We start from the raw sequence: 21,985 nt of genomic DNA, 5'->3' as shown, positions 1-21,985 counted from the left end.
GCAATTGTTTGGTTGAGTTTTTGGTCCCAAATAAAGCACAGCTTCAGTTTTCATAGCATTAATCACAGAACTGAATTTGAAATTTTTGAAAAATAGTCTGCTGATAATTAACATGTGAAAGATTTTCATGCCAGATTAAAATAAAAGAAAAAAAGTTGTGATTTAATATCAAGCAAGTTAAATTAAGACCATAAATCAAAGTCTAGATAGTCATTGAGATGGTCTGTTTTTCTTACGTGGCCTTGTCTGTCGTGGTACCTGGCACCACATTTACTGGTTTGCCCCTGTAGATCTATACTGGTCGTATCCACTTGGCACCTGTTCTGCCTGGTGGTTAGTGTCCCCTTCTGATCCATGATGTTCAGGCTACATTGTTACTATTCTTACCCTGCTTAGAACCATGCATGGTGTGTTCTGTAAACTTAGGAAATATTTATTGAATGAATGAATCCGACTTAAGTTTCACTTATTCAGAGAAATCTCCTGATTTTCCAGTTAAAATAAATTGCTCCATTCTTGTAAAAAGAGCTCCTTTAATTCTTTTTAATCTGTGAAAACACCTATCACAGTCTAAAGTTCTAATTTATATATTAGTTATATATTTTTTCTCTTATAAAAATATCTTTTATTTTTCTTTGCATCTTCCAGTGCTCAGTAGAGGGGTTTGTAAGTTTTAGGACACAGTAAATGCCTTTGGAATCGTTTATTGGATTTGAGAGAGCTCTTCATTGTATGATTTACAAAAATTAATTTTTTTAATAGAAAAATCCTAGTACATTTAAATTAAGGAATTAAGACCTAAAGAAATTAAGGTTTAAGAAACTAAATCTAAAATCTCAATGAAGAAACTTATGCCATGGGTTTTATAAATATAAGGGAAACTTTTAAAGCACATAACAAAAAAGCATGGCACTTCTCAAATGCTTTGTGGTTGTTCGTTAGCTTTCTTATCATCCTTGGGAAATAGACAATAATGTTGAGCAAATAGTCTTTTCTTCATGCAGGGATCACTTGCAAGAACATTTGCTCATTAAAAATCCAGTGATATTGAAATGCAGCACCATGTTTAAATTGATCTGTTTCTCTATTCTCTTTTTCTTTTCTATCATCCAATTTAGCCATTTGTAGATTTTGTACATTTGAAAATGTTAAAGCTTGCAGTACAAATGTGTGTCCAATTAACTGTTCAACTATTTGTATGGAATTGTACATTCTGGGGTCCTAAGTTGATACTTCTTTTTTTCCCCCAGAGACATGATCAATTATTTAAAACATGGAACTTATCAAAGACTGATGATTTTTGGAGCTGTCGCTTTATGCATTGCATTAAAACACTGCTTTTTCCTTTAGAGATCTTAGAATTCATTTCTGACATCTTTGAGATTGGCATTAACTATGTATGACAATTGTGCAGTTCTGTTTATGTCAGCTTTATAAATGAATTTTATAACGCCAGTGCTGATGATCTGCCTTCTCCAGAGAACCCAGGGAGTTGTCAAACACTGCTCTGTTTTACAGCATTGACACTTGTTTCCTTGGAATCTGCTGAAAGGCCAAACTACTTTCTCTATGTCCATGATGATGACACTCTTATTCTGAAACTGTGGGAGGTGAATTCAGCCTTTCATCGGAGAGCCACATTTTTTCACCATCAGGACCTCTGGATTCCGGGTTACAGTGCTTTTGAGTTATATAGCAAGAAAGGCTTTTTCATCATATTGACAGATTCTAGTGCCAAAGCATCAAAATATGATGATTCTGAAGAATTTAAACATTTAAGTAGCTTCAGCGTAGAAGGTATGTTTCCTGGGCTCTTCAAATACAGATTAAGTAGATAACTTAAATAATGACAGCATATTTATTAGGTGTTAATTTAAAAATCATTTTTAATGTGTATAATTAGTTGCATGACCTTTTATGACCTTAGTAAGTTTCTTAACCTCTCTGCCTCTCAGTTTACGCATCTGTAAAATGGGAGAAATAATAATTCCTACTTCATAGGGTTATAGTATTACATAAGTTAATGTGGTAAATTGTTTTAAATAGCCTTAAATGATTATTTTTATGATTGCCTCAGTGATTACTTTCAGTTCTGTCTGGGCTTTGGAAACAGAACTTACCTATGTCTCCTTGTTGTCTAGTTTTGTATCTACCTTTTCCTTCATTAGAAGGCAACTTCTCATATAGTTTGATTCTTAATGATAAAGACAATGTGTTTATCTCTGTTCTTTGAATACTACGGAGTCTGGTTCCACTGACCTCTAGAAGATTTTTCTGGTTCAGCAGAATCCTGGTCTTATTTCTAGAGATCCTTGCTGTTCTATAGCTATTGAATTTTCTAAATTTCAGAGAGGAGTCCTCACTGCCTTATCCAGTGTTTAAAAGTCATGCTTTATTTTCAAAACCTAAGAGCTCGATATCTGCCTTGGATCTCCCAAACAAATTTTTTTCATTCTAACAGACTCTTCTAAGTCAGTCTAAGAGAGCTAATCATTTGCCTTTTTTTGTTGTGGATACATTTCTATAAATCTCTTTGGATTTTAGAAAATTCAAACTGAGCTTCAAATTTTTGCCTGTTGAATGGGGTTCCTGGACTCATGAGGAAAAGAGTCACTGACATGGCTTTACAACATTCTATAGAGTGAGCGTGATATTTTAACTTGAATTTACTTAAAAGTTGAATTTTGCAAGCCTTTATTTCCTCTCCAATACACAAATCTCCATTAGAACCAGACCCAGTGGCCTTATCTGAGCTTTGGACAACTGCAGCCAATGACATCATCAGAATCTCAGAAACTCATCTTTGTGGGCTTCCCAAACCTAGGATACACTAGGGGTTTATTCTAGTCTTGGAACCAACCCTCTCTCATGCCCCATGATCCTAGTAACCCAGGTCTAATGAGTATTTTAATATTTAGATGCATAGATGTCTTCCAGAAAGCCTTATTTTCCTTCTCATGCCTTGGAATTGAATTCCATATCTGAAGTCCAAGAAACATAACCTACTTCCTGAACTTTCTCCCTTATGGAGCTCTCTCCTTCAGAGATAGTTTTGGACTGCTGCAGGAGGACTGGTCTGTGATGTGGGAAGGGGGAAATATTAGCAGAGTGTGCAGGAGAAAAATCTTCAGTCAAGGAAGGTTTTTCTAACTACAAGCATGTATGTTTAAAGCCTATTCATTCATTTTTGTCATTAGATAATACTTACCGTGTACAAGGCAATGAGCTAAATTCTGTGAGAAGAACAAAGATGGGGTGTTTTCCTTACGTCTGATGTCAGGCAATTAATATGTCTTTGGTCTTGTCATTTTTCCAGTTGTTTGAATTTGGCAAGTCACTTGGCTCGTCTTAGCCTCAATTCCTTCATTTATAAAATGGAGGTAATACCCACTCAACAGGATTGTTGCAAGGATAAAATAAAATTATGGACAAAAAATTATTTTGCAAAAAAATTCCAAACAAGTGTATGCTATTATCATGATACATAGATCAATGAACACCCACTAAACATAAAGAAAGGAAGAAGATTTAGAATTTTCCTTGGTCTCCTGCACCTCTTGCTTTTTTAAATGTTTGGAAGACAAACTAACATTTTGATACTCAACCTGAGCATGAAATGCTTTGATCAGCAAGCAATTACATTGCTTTTTATTCCCCATAGCCCTGTCTTTTCCACAGCATTATAATCAAAGAAAGATCAAACCCTAAAGGTTTACTATCATAAATCATTATTTTTCAAGCTGTCCATTTTTGTACACAATCTAAATTTCATTTTTCCCCAGAAATCCAGGCAGCAGTGCCTTACAGGAGGATGTGTGAATGGAGATATGAACCTTGTGCCACTCCCTGTTTTAAAACGTGTAGTGACCCTGCAGCTCTAGCATGTAAATTTCTTCCACCGTAAGTCATGTTTAACCATTCATGAACAGATTCTAGCATTAGCAGATTCTGCTGTCAGTGATTTTTTTTTAGATTAAAACAATTCTTAACAATAATTTGTTCTAGATACTCATTCACGAATTTATTTTGTTTTATTCAAGCAGTAGTTATTGAGGGTGTGCTATATGCCAGCAATTCTTCTAGCTGTTAGGGATACAGTATGGAACAAAATATTTACCTTTCCGCAGCTTAAACATTTTGTTGCATTGAGGCAGAGAATAAAAAATAAAAATGTAAATATATAATGCAATGTATTGTTAGATGGACTTATGTATTCTGGAGAAAAATAAGGGAAGGTAAGGGAAACAGGGAGCATAAAGCAGGTGTGTGTGTGTTTGCTCATTAATGTAGGGTGGTCAGGGAAGAATAGGCTGACAAGGTAACATCTAGTAAGAGATGTGAAGGAAGTGAGGGAACTAGCCATGTGGGTATCTGGGGAAAGAGCCTTTCAATCTGAGAAACGTGTAAAGGTCCTGAGATGGGAATGTGTTTGGTGTGCTTGAGGATGAGCAAGGAGGCCAATTAACTGGAGCAAAGTGAACAAAATTGAGAGGTAGGAGAAGAGAGCAGAGAATCACAGTGGTGGGTGAATCATACAGGGCCTTGTAGCCTGTTGTGAGGACTCTTTTTTTGCAGTATGCGGGCCTCTCACTGTTGTGGCCTCTCCCGTTGTGGAGCACAGGCTCTGGACACGCAGGCTCAGCGGCCATGGCTTACGGGCCCAGCCGCCCTGCGGCATGTGGGATCTTCCCGGACCGGGGCATGAACCCGTGTCCCCTGCATCGGCAGGCGGACTCTCAACCACTGCGCCACCAGGGAAGCCCTGAGGACTCTTTTTCTCTGAGTAACGTCCTGTTGTATTTTGGGCAGAGGAGTGACAGGATCTTTTAAAATGTTTACACTGGCTGTTGCACTGACATTTGGTGAGGGGAAGAACAGGGCAGGACTGGGCAGTAATACAGACACGACGGGGATTTGACTAGGTTGGTAGCCCTGGAGGTTATGTGGGAGGTGAACAGATTCTGGGTATATTTTGAACTTAGGGCCATAAGGGATGCTGATAGAGTCAACGTCAGTTATGAGAGAAAGAGGAGTTGAGGACTCCAGTTCAGGGCTCAGCATTTTGTAGGTTTCAGAATCATATGAAATCACCATTTTGTGGTCAAAACTGGTCAAATATCAACAGACTCGAATGATTTTAATTTAACGGAAGGGCTGAGTTGCCATTTACTAAGATAAGGAAGATGTTAGGAGGAGCAGTTTGGAGGAAAAGCCAGGAATTTGGTTTTGAGGATTTTAAATTTCAAACTGAAAATTGTTCGTTGGATTTGGTGATCTGGAGAATAATAGGAAGAGGCAAAATGGAGATAAGCAATGTAACAGCTTTTTTTTTTTTTTAAGGAGTTTTGTTTTAAAGGAGAACAGAGAAATGCAACAGTAGTAGGAGGGAATATTTTTAAATGAGTCATTTTCTATTAGTCATTTATGAGCTTCTGCTCTACGACAAACACTGGCACTAGAAAAGGTTCTGGCATATGAGTAAATGAGGTGTAACCCTTATTTCAAGGAGCTCACAGTCTTTAGGAAGAAGACAGGAAAAATAGCAGATAATTGACAATACAGGGGAAAGAGGGCTAGAGGAATAACCACCACAGCAACTAGCACATTGAAGTATTTACAGCATGACACACACTGTGCTAAGTGCTGTGCAATTGGTAATCTCATTATTCCCATTTTCAGAAGAGAAAACAAACCGAGGCACAGAGAAGTTAAGCAACTTGCCTCAGACCATGCAGTTTGCAGGCAGCAGAGCCAGAGTTTGAACAACTACATCCTGTTGGGTAACAGGTGCTATGGGGACAGAGAGAAGGAAATGATATTTCTGTTTATTTTCTTAAAAATAAAAACAACCAGTTCTTTCTGAAAAGTCTTCACCATTCACTTGGACCCCCCACATTCACAAACCTATTTCCTTTCTCTTCTGGGAGCCATCAGGAGGAGGGGAAATAACAGGGGCCCCATAGGAAGGAGAACACGTGGGGGAGGAAGGAAGAAAGAGAGAGGGGTAAGGCCAGCCCTGGCACTGAGGAGGAAATGGAGCTATATTTTGAAGCGACATTTGGCTAGTTTATTTCTTGTGGCATACCCAGTCTCCAGGGTGGTTGAACCCAGATCTTCAGTGCTTCCATTGTTTGGTCTGTAGCTCCCCCGAAGCTTCTTTTTTGGTATAGTTAGAACGCAGAGAAGAGACTAGGCATGAAACTTCACCCCTGCCAAACTGTTTTTCATCTCTGTCTTCACCACTGTTTCCTTTCTACTTCTTCCGGTTCCCTGGGCTGAGGCACCTCATTATGGCTGCCCCTGGTACTTGCAGTCCTGAGGGGAGACTCAGGTACTGAGCTGTCCTGTCAACATAGCCCTGCACGCCTCCTTCAAGTCCCCAGCAGAACCACCCTGCTTGTTCTAGATGATTTCAGTTTCTGGCACATAGCAAGTGTTGAAAATAAAAATATCTAGTGGAAATGAGAACTTTTATGAGAAAAGATGCCAGCTAGCATACCACAGAGCCCATATGTGAGTAGAGCCATCCCTATTACATAATATACCTATTATAAGAACTCTTCTACATCTGAGGCATATTTATCAGTCAGAAGTTGACTAGATTACCAGTTGTATGACAAAATAAAGAGGACCCTGCTGTGTGCAACCATGATGACATTTTAAAGGAACAAGTTACTGGGTTTTGGAAGATGATTTTAAAACAATAGCTCTGGTTTTGACTTGCATAAAGCAACTGCAGAATAATTGAGTTGCATAAAAAATGATGTTTATTTAATGTGAGGATAATCAACTGGCTCTAGTATTTTCAGTAATCTAGTAACTTTTTCTTTTTTGCTTGACAGAGTTTAGAGTAGGATAGGAATATCATATACTGGTTAAAATTTTATTATTTAAGTTCACTTTATGAAATAAATGATTGGTCTTATAAGCTCAGCTGTTAATGTTTTTAAAAAAAAATTTGTGAAGGAAGTATCCAAGAGATGGCCAAAGGGTCTTCTGTTAAAAGAGAAATTAGCTTTTCTTGGTTTTGGATTTCCTTCCGTGAACGAGTGCCCTCTGGTGGCAACACGTGCCCCTAGTGTCAAGTTAGTTCATTTCCACACTGAATTGGAAAGGGGCTGTATTTTTGGTCCAAATTTTTTACTTCATAGATAAGGCAAATGGAAATGTTTTAAAATATTAAAAATAGTATCATAGCCTGCTGGTGTATTTGAGAGGCAGACAGACAAGCAAGCCTTTTTTAAACTATATGTACCGTAATTCTCTCTAGCAGGTATGAATCTAATGATTGGCTGTACATGAAGGATGTATTTCTCTTGAATCAGAATAAATTGGACTCTGTGCCCCAACTGGACGAGAAGGAAGACTTTACCTCAGTCATTATCTTGGCTTCATTCCCTTAGAGGATAAGCATTCAGGATGGTCCTGCCTGTTTTTGGCCCCTGATTCCCAAGCCCATGCTTCTTGAAATGTGGGCCTCCTGATTTCATGTGCCACACACAAGACCAGACGTTTTGGGGCTTGAAATTCAGTCTCTTTAGGCTCATCTACAACCACCTCCTCCCAGAGCACGGCCACTGTTTTGGGCACAGGCCCCGAGGCTCTTGAGAACTGCAGCCTCTGCCAACCCCCTTCCCTGTTCTCAGAGAAGAGCAACCATGTCCCACCTCCATCTCTGCCACCCAGAGATGTCTAATTACTTTTCAGTGACTTCAGGGCTTAATAATAAGCAGGGAGAGCCCCTGAGCATTCTGTTTTTGTTCTACCAACATCCTTATGGATATTCAAAGAGTGTGTCTCTCTGCTTATATGTGGGGGAGTATAGGAAAGTAACAGTATGATGAACATAGAGTAAAATCACAATTGTAGAACACGGCCTTAGTGTGTCCCAAACATAAGTGTATGTTTTGAGTATGCTGTGTTCAGATTCTGCCTCAGTCATGAATATTTCTTTATCATCCACTAGCTTGTGATTTCGTACGATGAGGTATGATGGGATAATAGCACGCAGAGCACCGCTTAGTGCTTGACAAGGATAGAAGAAGTTTAGGAAAACTGTATCTGAGTTTCCTACATTAAATGTAATATATGTTTGTATTAAAATTTTTTTCTTACTTTAATTTTTTTTTCATCGAAAGGGTTGAAGGATGCTTGCCCTACTGCCCTAAAAGTATGATCCTTGATGAAGTCACTCTCAAATGTGTTTACCCAGAAGACTGTAAGTGTGAACCTTACTTCACTTCTTCTGAAAAGGAAAATACTTGAATTTTTTAATATGACGGCAAGTGATTATAAACAGAAGTTTTAGACAGACAGTAAACTTTCATGAGATTCTTATTCATTGTCCTTTTCAAAGTTTCTGGATTCTGAATTACTTTCTAAACCATGTAAGTCTTTGCTCTCACATTCCTCCTGCATCCTCTCTCCCAAAATATTTTCCTTAAAGCTAAACATCCTTATATGAACTATGTGGGCTTCACTTTAAGCAAAACAGATTAAAGCAGAGTATCTTTGCTTCTTTGTAGGCATACCTGTGATTCCCACAGAACCAGCATTAATTTCTCCAGGTAAGCCATCTCTACCCGTGTTTACAAGTATCGTTACAACTTGAGACACTAAACGTAGCGTAATGTAAGTTAAATCGTGGCACTCCTAAACAGCTGCTGGTGTTAGTACTATTGCATCCACGAGGGAACCCAGGAGTCACTTCGGTCTCACTAAGTAGCTGTTCACTGGATCCACAAGCCACATTTTCAGAATGGCTTCTACACTTGGTCCACCTCTGTCCCATTTCAGTTAGTATAGATAATAAGAACTTGCCTCACATTTTTGCCTAGAATTTAGCTTTTGCTAAATCCTGATTAAATTTTCACAGTGACTAAGTTGACGCTGAAGAGACCTTAAGGCAAATGAAGTCATCCTTTAAGCACTTTTATTCTCATTCCTGTGTTCTCTCCCAGCCTCTGAAGGAGGCATTCTGGGCTCAAACCCTCACTTCGCTCCCTCACCGTGAAACTTGCCTCAGGAAAGGATTGAATAAATCCACTCACAGTGAGGCTTGACAGACCTAATGTATTATATCTCCTGGGGTTATAATTTAGAAAAATTCAGATATTTATTCTTTAGATATGTTTGACAAGCTTTCATTGAGTGTCAACACTGCCAGGTACTGTCCTGACACTGGGGGTGGGGAGGGGGGAGGAAGGGAGAATGGTGAACAAGTCACAGCTCCAACCCTAAAACAGCGAATAATCCATAGGCTGTCGTAATATTACAGTAGGAGTAAGTCCAAGTGGTAAGCAGGAGGGGTCTTATGCTGGACGTGTGGTCTCAGTTGGGTAACAGAAGGTCAGAGGTGGATAGCTAGGAGAAGGAGGAAGTGTGGGCACGTACAAAGGCCTGCAGCCGAGAGGGAACCCGTCACACAGAGGGGCTTCAAGCAGGTCATCGCACCTTGAGAGTGTGGTGTGGGGGAACTGTGCCAAGAGATGGTGTGGAAGAGATGTTTAGAGGCCAGATCACAAACGGCCCATGACAGGAAAGTTGTTGGGTTTGTGTTTTTTTCTGAAGGCCATGGCGAATCACTGGAGGATTTTAATAAGTCCTGTGACATCTTCCAAATAATAGTCTCACTACCATCATCGCTATTACTACTATGCTTTTTTTTTTTTAATTGATATTTATTTTTTTATTTTTATTTTTTTCACACACACACACTGTATTTTATTTTTACAAGAGATAAATAAACTGACGCCAAACATTGTAAACGGATGACCACAACAAAAGCAACAATGATTGCAATTACCAAACACGAAACACACTCACACTATGCCATAATATTGACGTTCAGTCCAGTAATCCTGCACTGTAACAGCTCCTTTACTTTGCAGTGAAAATTGATTTGTATAGTTTTTGTCTCTGAGTCCTTGTGGGATTTTTTTTTATTTTATTCAAACAGAAAGTCAAAAAGATTATAATCATCCTCACCAGTTCACTCAGTCCCATGTAATTAATTTTTTTTCATCTTGATCTTTTGTTAGCACTTTTATGAATTCATCAGTTTTCCATTAGAGTTCTGAAAATGCTTATTCATTCAGTTCAGCAGTGTAGTCAGTTACCAGAAACCTGTACTTGTCAGAGTCTTTTCCATGAATTCCTTGAAGATGAAACCCTTTTATAGGAACATTTTTGCAAAAGCATCAGAGTACACCCAGAACTGTCTGTAAATGACAAAAGACTTTAAAATGACCATGGTTAAAGATTTGATGAAAGTTCATAATAATGCAATTGACAAGAAAATTTAGTTATTTCTGAGATATACATTTTAAAGTAATAACTAGAATTATGACTGATAACATTATACCAGAACATATAAGACTTTTAGAAATTTCATGTAATGTCTGAATCATTTATATTAACATATTTCCATACAAATAACCCAAAGAAAGTTTAGTATTAGTTGTTTCTTTTTTTTATTTATTATTATTTTTAATTTATTTTTTCTGCTTTATAACAAATTTAATCAGTTATACATATACATACGTTCCCATATCCCCTCCCTTTTGCGTCTCCCTCCCACCCTCCCTATCCCACCCCTCCAGGCGGTCACAAAGCACCGAGCTGGTCTCCCTGTGCTATGCAGCTGCTTCCCACTAGCTATCTACCTTACGTTTGGTACTGTATATATGTCCATGCCGCTCTTTCGCTTTGTCACAGCTTACCCTTCCCACTCCCCATATCCTCAAGTCCATTCTCTAGTAGGTCTGTGTCTTTATTCCTGTCTTACCACTATGTTCTTCATGACATTTTTTTTCTTAAATTCCATATATATGTGTCAGCATACAGTATTTGTCTTTCTCTTTTTGACTTACTTCACTCTGTATGACAGACTCTAGGTCCATCCACCTCATTACAAATAGGTCAATTTCATTTCTTTTTATGGCTGAGTAATATTCCACTGTATATATGTGCCACATCTTCTTTATCCATTCATCCGATGATGGACACTTAGGTTGTTTCCATCTCCGGGCTATTGTAAATAGGGCTGCTATGAACATTTTGGTACATGACTCTTTTTGAATTATGGTTTTCTCAGGGTATATGCCCAGTAGTGGGATTGCTGGGTCATATGGTAGTTCTATTTGTAGTTTTTTAAGGAACCTCCATACCGTTCTCCATAGTGGCTGTACCAATTCACATTCCCACCAGCAGTCCAAGAGTGTTCCCTTTTTTCCACACCCTCTCCAGCATTTATTGTTTCTAGATTTTTTGATGATGGCCATTCTGACCGGTGTGAGATGATATCTCATTGTAGTTTTGATTTGCATTTCTCTAATGAGTAAAGATGTTGAGCATCCTTTCATGTGTTTGTTGGCAGTCTGTATATCTTCTGTGAAGAAATGTCTGTTTAGGTCTTCTGCCCATTTTTGGATTGGGTTGTTTGTTTTTTTGTTATTGAGCTGCATGAGCTGCTTATAAATTTTGGAGATTAATCCTTTGTCAGTTGCTTCATTTGCAAATATTTTCTCCCATTCTGAGGGTTGTCTTTTGGTCTTATTTATGGTTTCCTTTGCTGTGCAAAAGCTTTGAAGTTTCATTAGGTCCCATGTGTTTATTTTTGTCTTTATTTCCATTTCTCTAGCAGGTGGGTCAAAAAGGATCTTGCTGTGATTTATGTCATAGAGTGTTCTGCCTATGTTTTCCTCTAAGAGTTTGATAGTGTCTGGCCTTTAGGTCTTTAATCCATTTTGAGTTTATTTTTGTGCATAGTGTTAGGGAGTGATCTGATCTCATACTTTTATATGTACCTGTCCAGTTTTCCCAGCACCACTTATTGAAGAGACTGTCCTTTCTCCACTGTACCTTCCTGCCTCCTTTATCAAAGATAAGGTGACCATATGTCCGTGGGTTTATCTCTGGGCTTTCTATCCTGTTCCATTGATCTATCTTTCTGTTTTTGTGCCAGTACCATACTGCCTTGATTACTGTAGCTTTGTAGTATAGTCTGAAGTCAGGGAGCCTGATTCCTCCAGCTCTGTTTTTCGTTCTCAAGATTGCTTTGGCTATTCGGGGTCTTTTGTGTTTCCATACAAATTGTGAAATTTTTTGTTCTAGTTCTGTGAAAAATGCCAGTGGTAGTTTGATAGGGATTGCATTGAATCTGTAGATTGCTTTGGGTAGTAGAGTCATTTTCACAATGTTGATTCTTCCAATCCAAGAACATGGTACATCTCTCCATCTATTTGTATCATCTTTAATTTCTTTCATCAGTGTCTTATAATTTTCTGCATACAGGTTTTTTGTCTCCTTAGGTAGGTTTAATCCTAGATATTTTATTCTTTTTGTTGCAATGGTAAATGGGAGTGTTTCCTTGATTTCACTTTCAGATTTTTCATCATTAGTATATAGGAATGCCAAAGATTTCTGTGCATTAATTTTGTATCCTGCTACTTTACCAAATTCATTGATTAGCTCTAGTAGTTTTCTGGTAGCATCTTTCGGATTCTCTATGTATAGTATCATGTCATCTGCAAACAGTGACAGTTTTACTTCTTCTTTTCCAATTTGTATTCCTTTTGTTTCTTTTTGTCTCTGATTGCCATGGCTAGGACTTTCAAAACTATGTTGAATAATAGTGGTGAGAGTGGACATCCTTGTCTCGTTCCTGCTCTTAGAGGAAATGCTTTCAGGTTTTCACCATTCAGAATGATGTTTGCTGTGGGTTTGTCATAAATGGCCTTTATTATGTTGAGGTAGGTTCCCTCTATGCCCACTTTCTGGAGAGTTTTTATCATAAATGGGTGTTGAATTTTGTCAAAAGCTTTTTCTGCATCTCTTGAGATGATCAAATTTTTTTGTTTGTTTTTTTTTGTTTTTTTTTCGTGGTACGCAGGCCTTTCACTGTTGTGGCTTCTCCCGTTGCAGAACACGGGCTCTGGACGCGCAGGCTCAGCAGCCATGGCTCACGGGCCTAGCCGCTCCGCGGTATGTGGGATCTTCCCGGATCGGGGCACGAACCCGTGTCCCCTGCAACGGCAGGCGGACTCTCAACCACTGCGCCACCAGGGAAGCCCGATCATACGGTTTTTATTCTTCAATTTGTTAATATAGTGCATCGCATTGATTGACCTGCGTATACTGAAGAATCCTTGCATCCCAGGGATAAATCCCACTTTATCGTGGTGTATGATCCTATTAATGTGTTGTTGGATTCTGTTTGCTAGTATTTTGTTGAGGATTTTTGCATCTATATTCATCAGTGATATTGGTCTGTAATTTTCTTTTTTTGTAGTATCTTTGTCTGGTTTTGGTATCAGGGTGATGGTGGCCTCATAGAATGAGTTTGGCAGTGTTCCTCCCCCTGTTATATTTTGGAAGAGTTTGAGAAGGATGGGTGTTAGCTCTTCTCTAAATGTTTGATAGAATTCACCTGGGAAGCCATCTGGTCCTGGACTTTTGTTTGTTGGAAGATTTTTAATCACAGTTTCAATTTCATTACTTGTGATTGGGCTGTTCATAGTTTCTATTTCTTCCTGATTCAGTCTGGGAAGGTTATACCTTTCTAAGAATTTGTCCATTTCTTCCAAGTTGTCCATTTTATTGGCATAGAGTTGCTTGTAGTAGTCTCTTAGGATGCTTTGCATTTCTTCAGTGTCTGTTGTAACTTCTCCTTTTTCATTTCTAATTTTATTGATTTGAGTCCTCTCCCTCTTTTTCTTGATGAGTCTGGCTAATGGTTTATCAATTTTGTTTACCTTCTCAAAGAACCAGCTTTTAGTTTTATTGATCTTTGCTATTATTTTCTTTGTTTCTATTTCATTTATTTCTGCTCTGATCTTTATGATTTCTTTTCTTGTGCTGACTTTGGGTTTTATTTGTTCTTCTTTCTCTAGTTCCTTTAGGTGTAAGGTTAGATTGTTTACTTGAGATTTTTCTTGTTTCTTGAGGTAGGCTTTTATAGCTATAAACTTCCCTCTTAGAACTTCTTTTTCTGCATCCCATAGGTTTTGGATCGTCGTGTTTTCATTGTCATTTGTCTCTAGGTATTTTTTGATTTCCTCTTTGATTTCTTCAGTGATCTCTTGGTTATTTAGTAACATATTGTTTAGCCTCCATGTGTTTGTGTTTTTTACGTTTTTTTCCCTGTAATTCATTTCTAATCTCATAGTGTTTTGGTCAGAAAAGATGCTTGATATGATTTCAATTTTCTTAAATTTACTGAGGCTTGAAATGTGACCCAAGATGTGATCTATCCTGGAGGACGTTCCATGCGCACTTGAGAAGAAAGTGTAATCTGCTATTTTTGGATGGAAAGTCCTATAAATATAAACTAAATCTATCTGATCTATTGTGTCATTTAAAGCTTGTGTTTCTCTGTTAATTTTCTGTCTGGATGATCTGTCCATTATTGTAAGTGAGGTGTTAAATTCCCCCACTAGTATTGTGTTACTGTCGATTTCCTCTTTTATAGCTGTTAGCAGTTGCCTTATGTAGTGAGGTGCTCCTATGTTGGGTGCATATATATTTATAATTGTTATATCTTCTTCTTGGATTGATCCCTTGATCATTATGTAGTGTCCTTCCTTGTCTCTTGTAACATTCTTTATTTTAAAGTCTATTTTATCTGATATGAGTATAGCTACTCCAGCTTTCTTTTGATTTCCATTTGCATGGAATATCTTTTTCTATCCCCTCACTTTCAGTCTGTATGTGTTCCTAGGTCTGAAGTGGGTCTCTTGTAGACAGCATATATATTATATATGGGTCTTGTTTTTGTGTCTATTCAGCAAGACTGTGTCTTTTGGTTGGAGCATTTAATCCATTCACGTTTAAGGTAATTATCGATACGTATGTTCCTAATACCATTTTCTTAATTTGGGGGGGGGGTGTTTTTGTAGGTCCTTTTCTTCTCTTGTGTTTCCCACTTAGAGAAGCTCCTTTAGAATTTGTTGTAGAGCTGGTTTGGTGGTGCTGAATTCTCTTAGATTTTGTTTGTCTGTAAAGCTTTTGATTTCTCCATCAAATCTGAATGAGATCCTTGCTGGGTAGAGTATATCATGCCAGGCTGCAGGATTGTAGTTCTTCTTGCTTCTGCTGTCTGCCCTCTTGTGGATGAGGCTATCTAAGAGGCTTGATGGGAGGGACTGGTGGTGGGTAGAGCTGACTGTTGCTGTGGTGGGCAGAGCTCAGTAAAACTTTAATCCCCTTGTCTGCTGATGGGTGGGGCTGGGTTCCCTCCCTGTTGGTTGTTTGGCCTGAGGCAACCCAACACTGGAACCTACCTGGGCTCTGTGGTGGGGCTAATGACAGACTCTGGGAGGGCTTACGCCAAGGAGTACTTCCCAGAGCTTCTGCTGCCAGTGTCCTTGTCCCCACGGTGAAACAGAGCCACCCCCCGCCTCTGCAGGAGACCCTCCAACACTAGCAGGTAGGTCTGGTTTAGTCTCCTATGGGGTCACTGCTCCTTCCCCTGTGTCCCAATGCACACACTACTTTGTGTATGCCCTCTAAGAGTGGAGTCTCTCTTTCCCCCAGTCCAGTTGAAGTCCTGCAATCAATTCCCACTAGGCTTCAAAGTCTGGTTCTCTCGGAATTCCTCCTGCCATTGCCGGACCCCCAGGTTGGGAAGCCTGACGTGGGGCTCAGAACCTTCACTCTAGTGGGTGGACTTCTGTGGTATAAGTGTTCTCCAGTTTGTAATCACCCACCCACCAGTTACGGGGTTTGATTTTACTGTGATTGCGCCCCTCCTACTGTCTCATTGTGGCTACTCCTTTGTCTTTGGATGTGGGGTATCTTTTTTGATAAGTTCCAGTGTCTTCCTGTCAATGATTGTCCAGCAGCTAGTTGTGATTCTGGTGTTCTCGTAAGAGGGAGTGAGAGCATGTCCTTCTACTCCGCCATCTTGGTTCCTCCCCAACTCATTACTCCTATTCTTAATAGCTACCATTTACTGAGTACTTACTATGTGTCAGGTATTGGAGTATGGACTTTGCATGTATTTAATCTTTATGAGAAAGCTAAGAGAGAGGTCTTGTTATTAGCACTGTAGAGATGAGGAATTACTCTACTGCTGTAAAATTTTAGGCATCAGTGAATTTAGTATAGTTTAAAGCATATTTTGAGAGGGGCTGGTGGTACTTTCCCTGTGTTGTATAATCTACAGAGTGAATAAGTTTAGAATAACACTGCATGTACTAAATCTGGGACATACACTGTTAATTCCTCTAAGTACTGCTGTCTACTTTGCATTCTGTAATATCCCCCCAAATCAATAGTCATTGTATATTTTAAACATCTAAAACAATTTAAAGTACCACGGTCACTATATTGGGGAGATAGATTTTACTCCATGACCCTCAGAAGTAAGAAAACTACCCTGTAAAATTATTTTTATTTGTAGATGATATGATCCTGTATACAGATTATTCTAAAGTATCCACTAAAACCTGTTAGCACTAATTAATGGGCAAATAGTTATACATCAGCAAATTTACAGAAAAAAAAGACCAGTGACTAAAATCAGTTGTGTTTCTATGTACTAGCAATGAACAATCTAAAAATGAAATGAAGAAAGCAATTCTATTTACAGTAGCATAAATTATGTAGGAATACATTTGGCAAAAGAAGTATATGAGTTGTACAATGAAAACTACAAAATGTTATTGAAGGAATTAGGAAGATCAAAATAAATGGAAAGCCATCTCATGTTCCTGGAAGACTTAATATTGCTAAAATGACTATGCTCCCAAATTTTATTTACAGATTTAATGCAATACCTATCAAAATCCCAGTTACTTCTTTGCAAAAACTGACAAACTGACCCTACATTCATATGGAAATGCAGGGAACCTATAATAGCTAAAATAATCTTGAAAAAGGACAAAGTTGTAGGACTCATACTTTCCAATTTAAAACTTACTATAAAGCTATAGTTATTATGACAAGCTTGATTATTATAATTCTACCCCAAGACAGTGCTTATAACCTATTGATGATTTTAGAAAACAACGGACTACTTTATTGCTGAGACCACTCAGACCCCCAGTTATCAGAATTTTTCATGACTCTGTGCTTGCTCTGGGCTGGAACTTTGTCTCCTATTACTTTGCTCAAGCATTTATGATGATGGAAATGAAGATATTTAAGTCTGAAAAAATATCAAATTCTCTAGAAGATACAACATCTAATATACCATGAACACTGTTTATAAGACCAAGCAATGGGAATTTTTATTCTACTTCATTTATTTTGTAAGTTAGAAGCCATAAAATAAGTACAAAATTAAGGTTATTTATGGAATTTATTTAACAAAAAAATAAAAGTTTTGTCTAATGTCATTGTGGTAGGCTGAATAATGGCCCTCCAAATATGTCCATGTCTTAATCCCCAGAATTTATAAATATGGGACCTTACATGCTAAAGGGACTTTGCAGATGTGATACAGTTAACAATTTTGAGATGGGGAAGTTATCCTGGATTGTCCAATGTAATCACAAGGGTCCTTATAAAAGAGAAGGAGGAGGGTCAGAGTCAGAGAAGGTGTCACATGTCAGATGTCAGAATCAGCAGGGAAGGAGAAAGGGAGGGAGGGAGAGAGAGAGAGAGAGAAATTGAGATTTGAAGATATTATTCTGTGGCTTTGAAGATGGAAGAAGGGACCATGAGTCAAAGTATTCAGGCAATCCATAGTTGGAAAAGGCAAGGAAACAGATTCTTCCATAGGGGCTCCAGAAGGAGTACAGCCCTTGCTGATGTCTTGATTTTAGGATTTCGGACTTCCAGAACCACAAGATAATAATTTGGTGATGTTTCAAAACACTAAATTTGTAATAATTTGTTAACAGCAGTTATAGGAAACTAATATGGTCATTTTTAGATGGTATCAACAATGGACGCTGCAGTTACAGCTAGACAAAATTTCAGCCATTCATTTTCACTCTTCTACAGTCCTTCAGACTTTGAATATTTTAGAGGTACCTTTAGTACTAACAAAAAGCTTTGGAAGAAGTCTTACAAATGTGTTTACCAGTTGTGTTTTCCCTTTCCATGGATAACTCCTTCACCATACCCACCAACTGGGGTCACCAATGGTTCACAGCATCAACTATTCTGCTTGCAAGGAAAACATTTTAGAGATTCACCAGGGAAATGAATCAACCTCACTACTCATTTTAGAAATGCAACAAAATTTGTAACTCCTGAGCAATCTTTAGTGATACTATTGATATTTCTACCTGTTCAAACAATTTTGTTGACACCAACAAGGCAGTGAAGATGTTTCTAGGATGGTGCTTAAAAGCTAGTGCTCTGGAATCAAAATTGCCAAGTTTGAATTCTCCCTCTTACACTTACCAGCTTACCTCTCTACACCTTAGTCTCCTTATCTGTAAAATGACAATAATATTATTATCTACTTCACAGGGTTCTTGTTAGAATTAAATGAAATAATCTATATAAAATTTCTTAGCATGGTCTCTATCACAAATGAATTTTATATATGATCAATACCACTCCACTAATGCAGGGGACCTCTTCATTTCCTTCAGGTCCAGAAATGACTACTCCATTTGACAAGCTAACACCTACGACAGGTTTGGAATGTGAGGTATGACTGAGTAATCTCTTCAGCTATTTGTCATTTCCTTATTGTGTCTATTCATGTTTCTGTATCACTATCCAGATGCTATTAAACTTCTTTTGGTATGTTCTCTAGTCTTTCTTTGCTAAATTAAATAAACATTACATTTTAACAATTTTATTTCCTTAACTGTCAGATATTTCTTAGTAATTAGACTCTGGTCACACTAAGAAAAACAAATAAAATGCAAATGAAGTCTTAAGGATGATTCCTTAATAGTAGTAATTGTGTGATAGGTGTAATAATAATTATGTGTGAAAACTTAATACTTTTATTTATTGATTTATTAATTGGATAATTTATTAACTTAATTATGTTTCTTTAATAATTCTTTAATGATAATAATTCTTTATAATAATAAAGAGCATATTGTGGGCTTCTCTTTGGGCATTCAAAAATATTTATTAAGCAGCTACTATATGCCGGGCACTGTGCAAGATGACAAATATATGCTAGTAAGCAAAAAAAGATAAGGTCATTGAATCCCAGAGCTAGTAATTGTCTTGGCTGAAAGTTGAGAAATTATCTCCTTATTCCAAATATGCTACTTGTTCTGATAAACCAATGATTTATTCAACCAATTTTTATTTAGCACTATTTCTGGCTAGGAATTATTCAGGTACCATAAATAAAACAATATAAAAGCAGGCAAAAATTCCTGCTTTCATGGAGTTTACATTTTATTGGATTCTGAAACAGCCAATAAGCAAAATAAATTACCAAGTTATGTAAAACGCTAGAGATTGCTGCTCAGGAAAAAAATAAAACTATTTTCAATGAAATGATCCTCACCGATCCTCACTGAGAAAGTGACTGTTACTTTAGAGCAGAAAATCTGAAGAAGTGAAAGAGTGAACCACGCAAAGAACCAGGGCACCAGCGTTCCAGGCAGAGGGGCCACAGCCAAGTGCAAAGGCCCTGAGCTGAGAATGTACCTAACGTCTTAAAACAATAAAAGGGTAGCAAGGGGTAAAATAGTAGGAAATAGATTAGATTATGTAATAATAGTAGGAAATAGTAGGAAATAAACTAGATTATGTAGGGCCTTGTGGGTGATTGTGAAGACTGTGGCTTTCATTCTAAATGACACAGGAAGAGAAAAGGGAGATTTCTGAGCAGAGGAATTATATCATCTGACCTGTTTCAGGATCATTTTAGCTGCTGTGTTGAGAGTAGGGTGTAAAGAGACGATAGAACCAGTTAGGAGGCTATTGCAGGAATTTAGGCAAGAGATTGATGGTGATCTGGACCAGGTGATAGCATTGGAGATGGTGAGACATGTCTGGGTTCTGCATCTACTCTGAAGGTAGAGGCTACAGAAATTTCTGAAGAATTAGATGTGAGGTGTGAATGAAAAAGAGGCATTAAGGATTCTAAGAGTTTTGCCTTGAACAACTGAAGGATAAAGTTGGCGTTAATCAGGATGGGGAAATTGTGGGAAGTGAAGGTCTGAGGTGGGTATCGTCAGGAGTTCAGTTTTACCACGTAAAGGTTAAGATTCCTCTTAGCCATCAAAAAGCTATGGGTACACAGATCTGGTGAACACAAGTGGAGTTTAGGGTAGAGGTCAAGTTAAGATGAAATTTTTGTAATTCTCAGTGGATAAAGGGTATTTAAAATTGTGGGATTAGATGAGATCACAAAGGGATTGAGTGAAGACAGGGAAGAGAGAAGGGTCACTACAGCTTCAACAGATTGAGAAACAATGACAAACATGCAAAGGATATTAACCACTGAAATAGGAGAAAATGGAGGAGATTGTAGGTGATCTGGAAGCCAAGGAAAGAAAATATTAAGGAAGATGGAGTAATAAGCTATACTAATTATGTTAACAGGTCAGCTAGATGAGGTCTGAGAATTGATCATTGAATTTAGCAATGTGGAGTTCACTGGTGACCTTGTTAAAGATTCTTTCAGTAGAGTGGAAGGTATAGATTCTTTAGGTGGTTTAGGTGTTGTTTAGGCGTTTTAGTTTTCTTCTATCTCCTTTCATTTTCTGGGAGTTGATACAACTTATACACAGAAAATTTTGCAAGACTGAACTTGACTATTTGCCTACTTTTGGCTTTTAAATTGAGAAGTCCTCTCTTAATAGTCTCACTATTTAGAAAACTGTTTACCCTCTCTTATCCTTGTTTTTTATCATGTATAACACTGGAATGATAGAAACTGACCCATGAAATTTAGGGAGAATTAAATGGAAAAAGCAACTTTATTAGTGCATGATATATAATAGGTGCTAAATAGATGTTAATTTTTCTTCCTCCATCCCCTGAGATGCAGTATAGAGTAGTGGTTAAGAGCACTGGTTTTCAGGGCAACAATGCCTGAATTTAAGTTCTGACTCTACTATTTACTAGCTATGAAACTCAGGCCAAGTTAATTTGACCTTAAACCTGATTTTCTATCTATGAAATAGGGAAAAATATTAGCTCCTACCTCAGAGGGTGTTTTTGTGGGAATAAAATGGACTAATTAGAACAATGTCTGGAGCATAATAAGTGTTATATTATTTATCATTGCTATAGTTATTACTATAATTTATATAGAATGTAATTTATAAAAAAATCTACCACTTATTTATCTAGAAGTCTGTGAGCTATATATAAAAAGTAATTTATGATTCTATCCAGGTGCTGTCAAACTGATATCACATTTGATTTTTAATGAAATATTTGGATAATATTAAGTTGTAATTTTTTAAAACTGACATTAACAGAAGTCTTAATCATATACTAGCTTTATACAACATAATATGAAAGGTTGACTGCCACTGTATAAGTCTGCTTGTAAAGCACTAATCTAGACAATTTAGGACAAGACTTCAGTTTGCTCAGAAGTTGGGTATCTGGGCAATTCTGATAAATCAATATTAAGGTAAAGTTTAAATGAAGTTCATACTGAGTATTTCAGAGAGGATACCTCAACAAAAAGCTGTAGTGAAATTTTAATTGTTCATCTTTCAAAAGCTTTTGTATTTAGGAAATGTACACTATAAGTGATGTGAATGGGAAATTTAAAAATTAATTTAAAACGTTAGTTGAAAATGGAAAAATATGCATTAATTTTCTTTTTTATTAACAGCCTCAACAATTTGATCCTGTTTATAATTGTACCCAATATATATGCCTTAATACGGAATGGAAGTTGTACAACTGGTCTCTTAATTGCCCAAAGGACATAGAAATGCCTGACTGTGGTTTCCGGGGAAGACCTGTTCAAGTGAACAGCGATATTTGCTGCCCTGAGTGGGAATGTCCGTGTAAGTCTGCATTCCTTACATGGCAATACATTTTTAATCGGGGAGATTATTATACTTTTTGAAGCAATCACCTCATCAAGACC

At 37.6% G+C, this 21,985-nt stretch overlaps 1 protein-coding gene across 1 annotated transcript in view; it reads left to right on the top strand.

Annotated features, from left to right (window-relative positions):
• Positions 1-21,985, top strand: part of OTOGL (otogelin like) — a gene marked incomplete at both ends in the record, with an annotated part of 149,058 nt that overhangs the window by 91,785 nt on the left and 35,288 nt on the right. Inside the window, 6 exons of the mRNA XM_081250255.1 lie at positions 1,519-1,797; positions 3,783-3,900; positions 8,139-8,218; positions 8,526-8,594; positions 18,549-18,607; positions 21,725-21,902. Coding sequence (XP_081106381.1) covers positions 1,519-1,797; positions 3,783-3,900; positions 8,139-8,218; positions 8,526-8,594; positions 18,549-18,607; positions 21,725-21,902 — 783 coding nt within the window. The remainder of the gene's footprint in view (positions 1-1,518; positions 1,798-3,782; positions 3,901-8,138; positions 8,219-8,525; positions 8,595-18,548; positions 18,608-21,724; positions 21,903-21,985) is intronic.

This window comes from Mesoplodon bidens (assembly GCF_964165515.1).
Source record: "Mesoplodon bidens genome assembly, chromosome: 11".
NCBI classification, from domain to species: Eukaryota; Metazoa; Chordata; class Mammalia; order Artiodactyla; family Ziphiidae; genus Mesoplodon; species Mesoplodon bidens.
The sequence above is the reverse complement of the archived record's forward strand: the minus strand, read 5'-3'. Positions and strand labels throughout refer to the sequence as shown.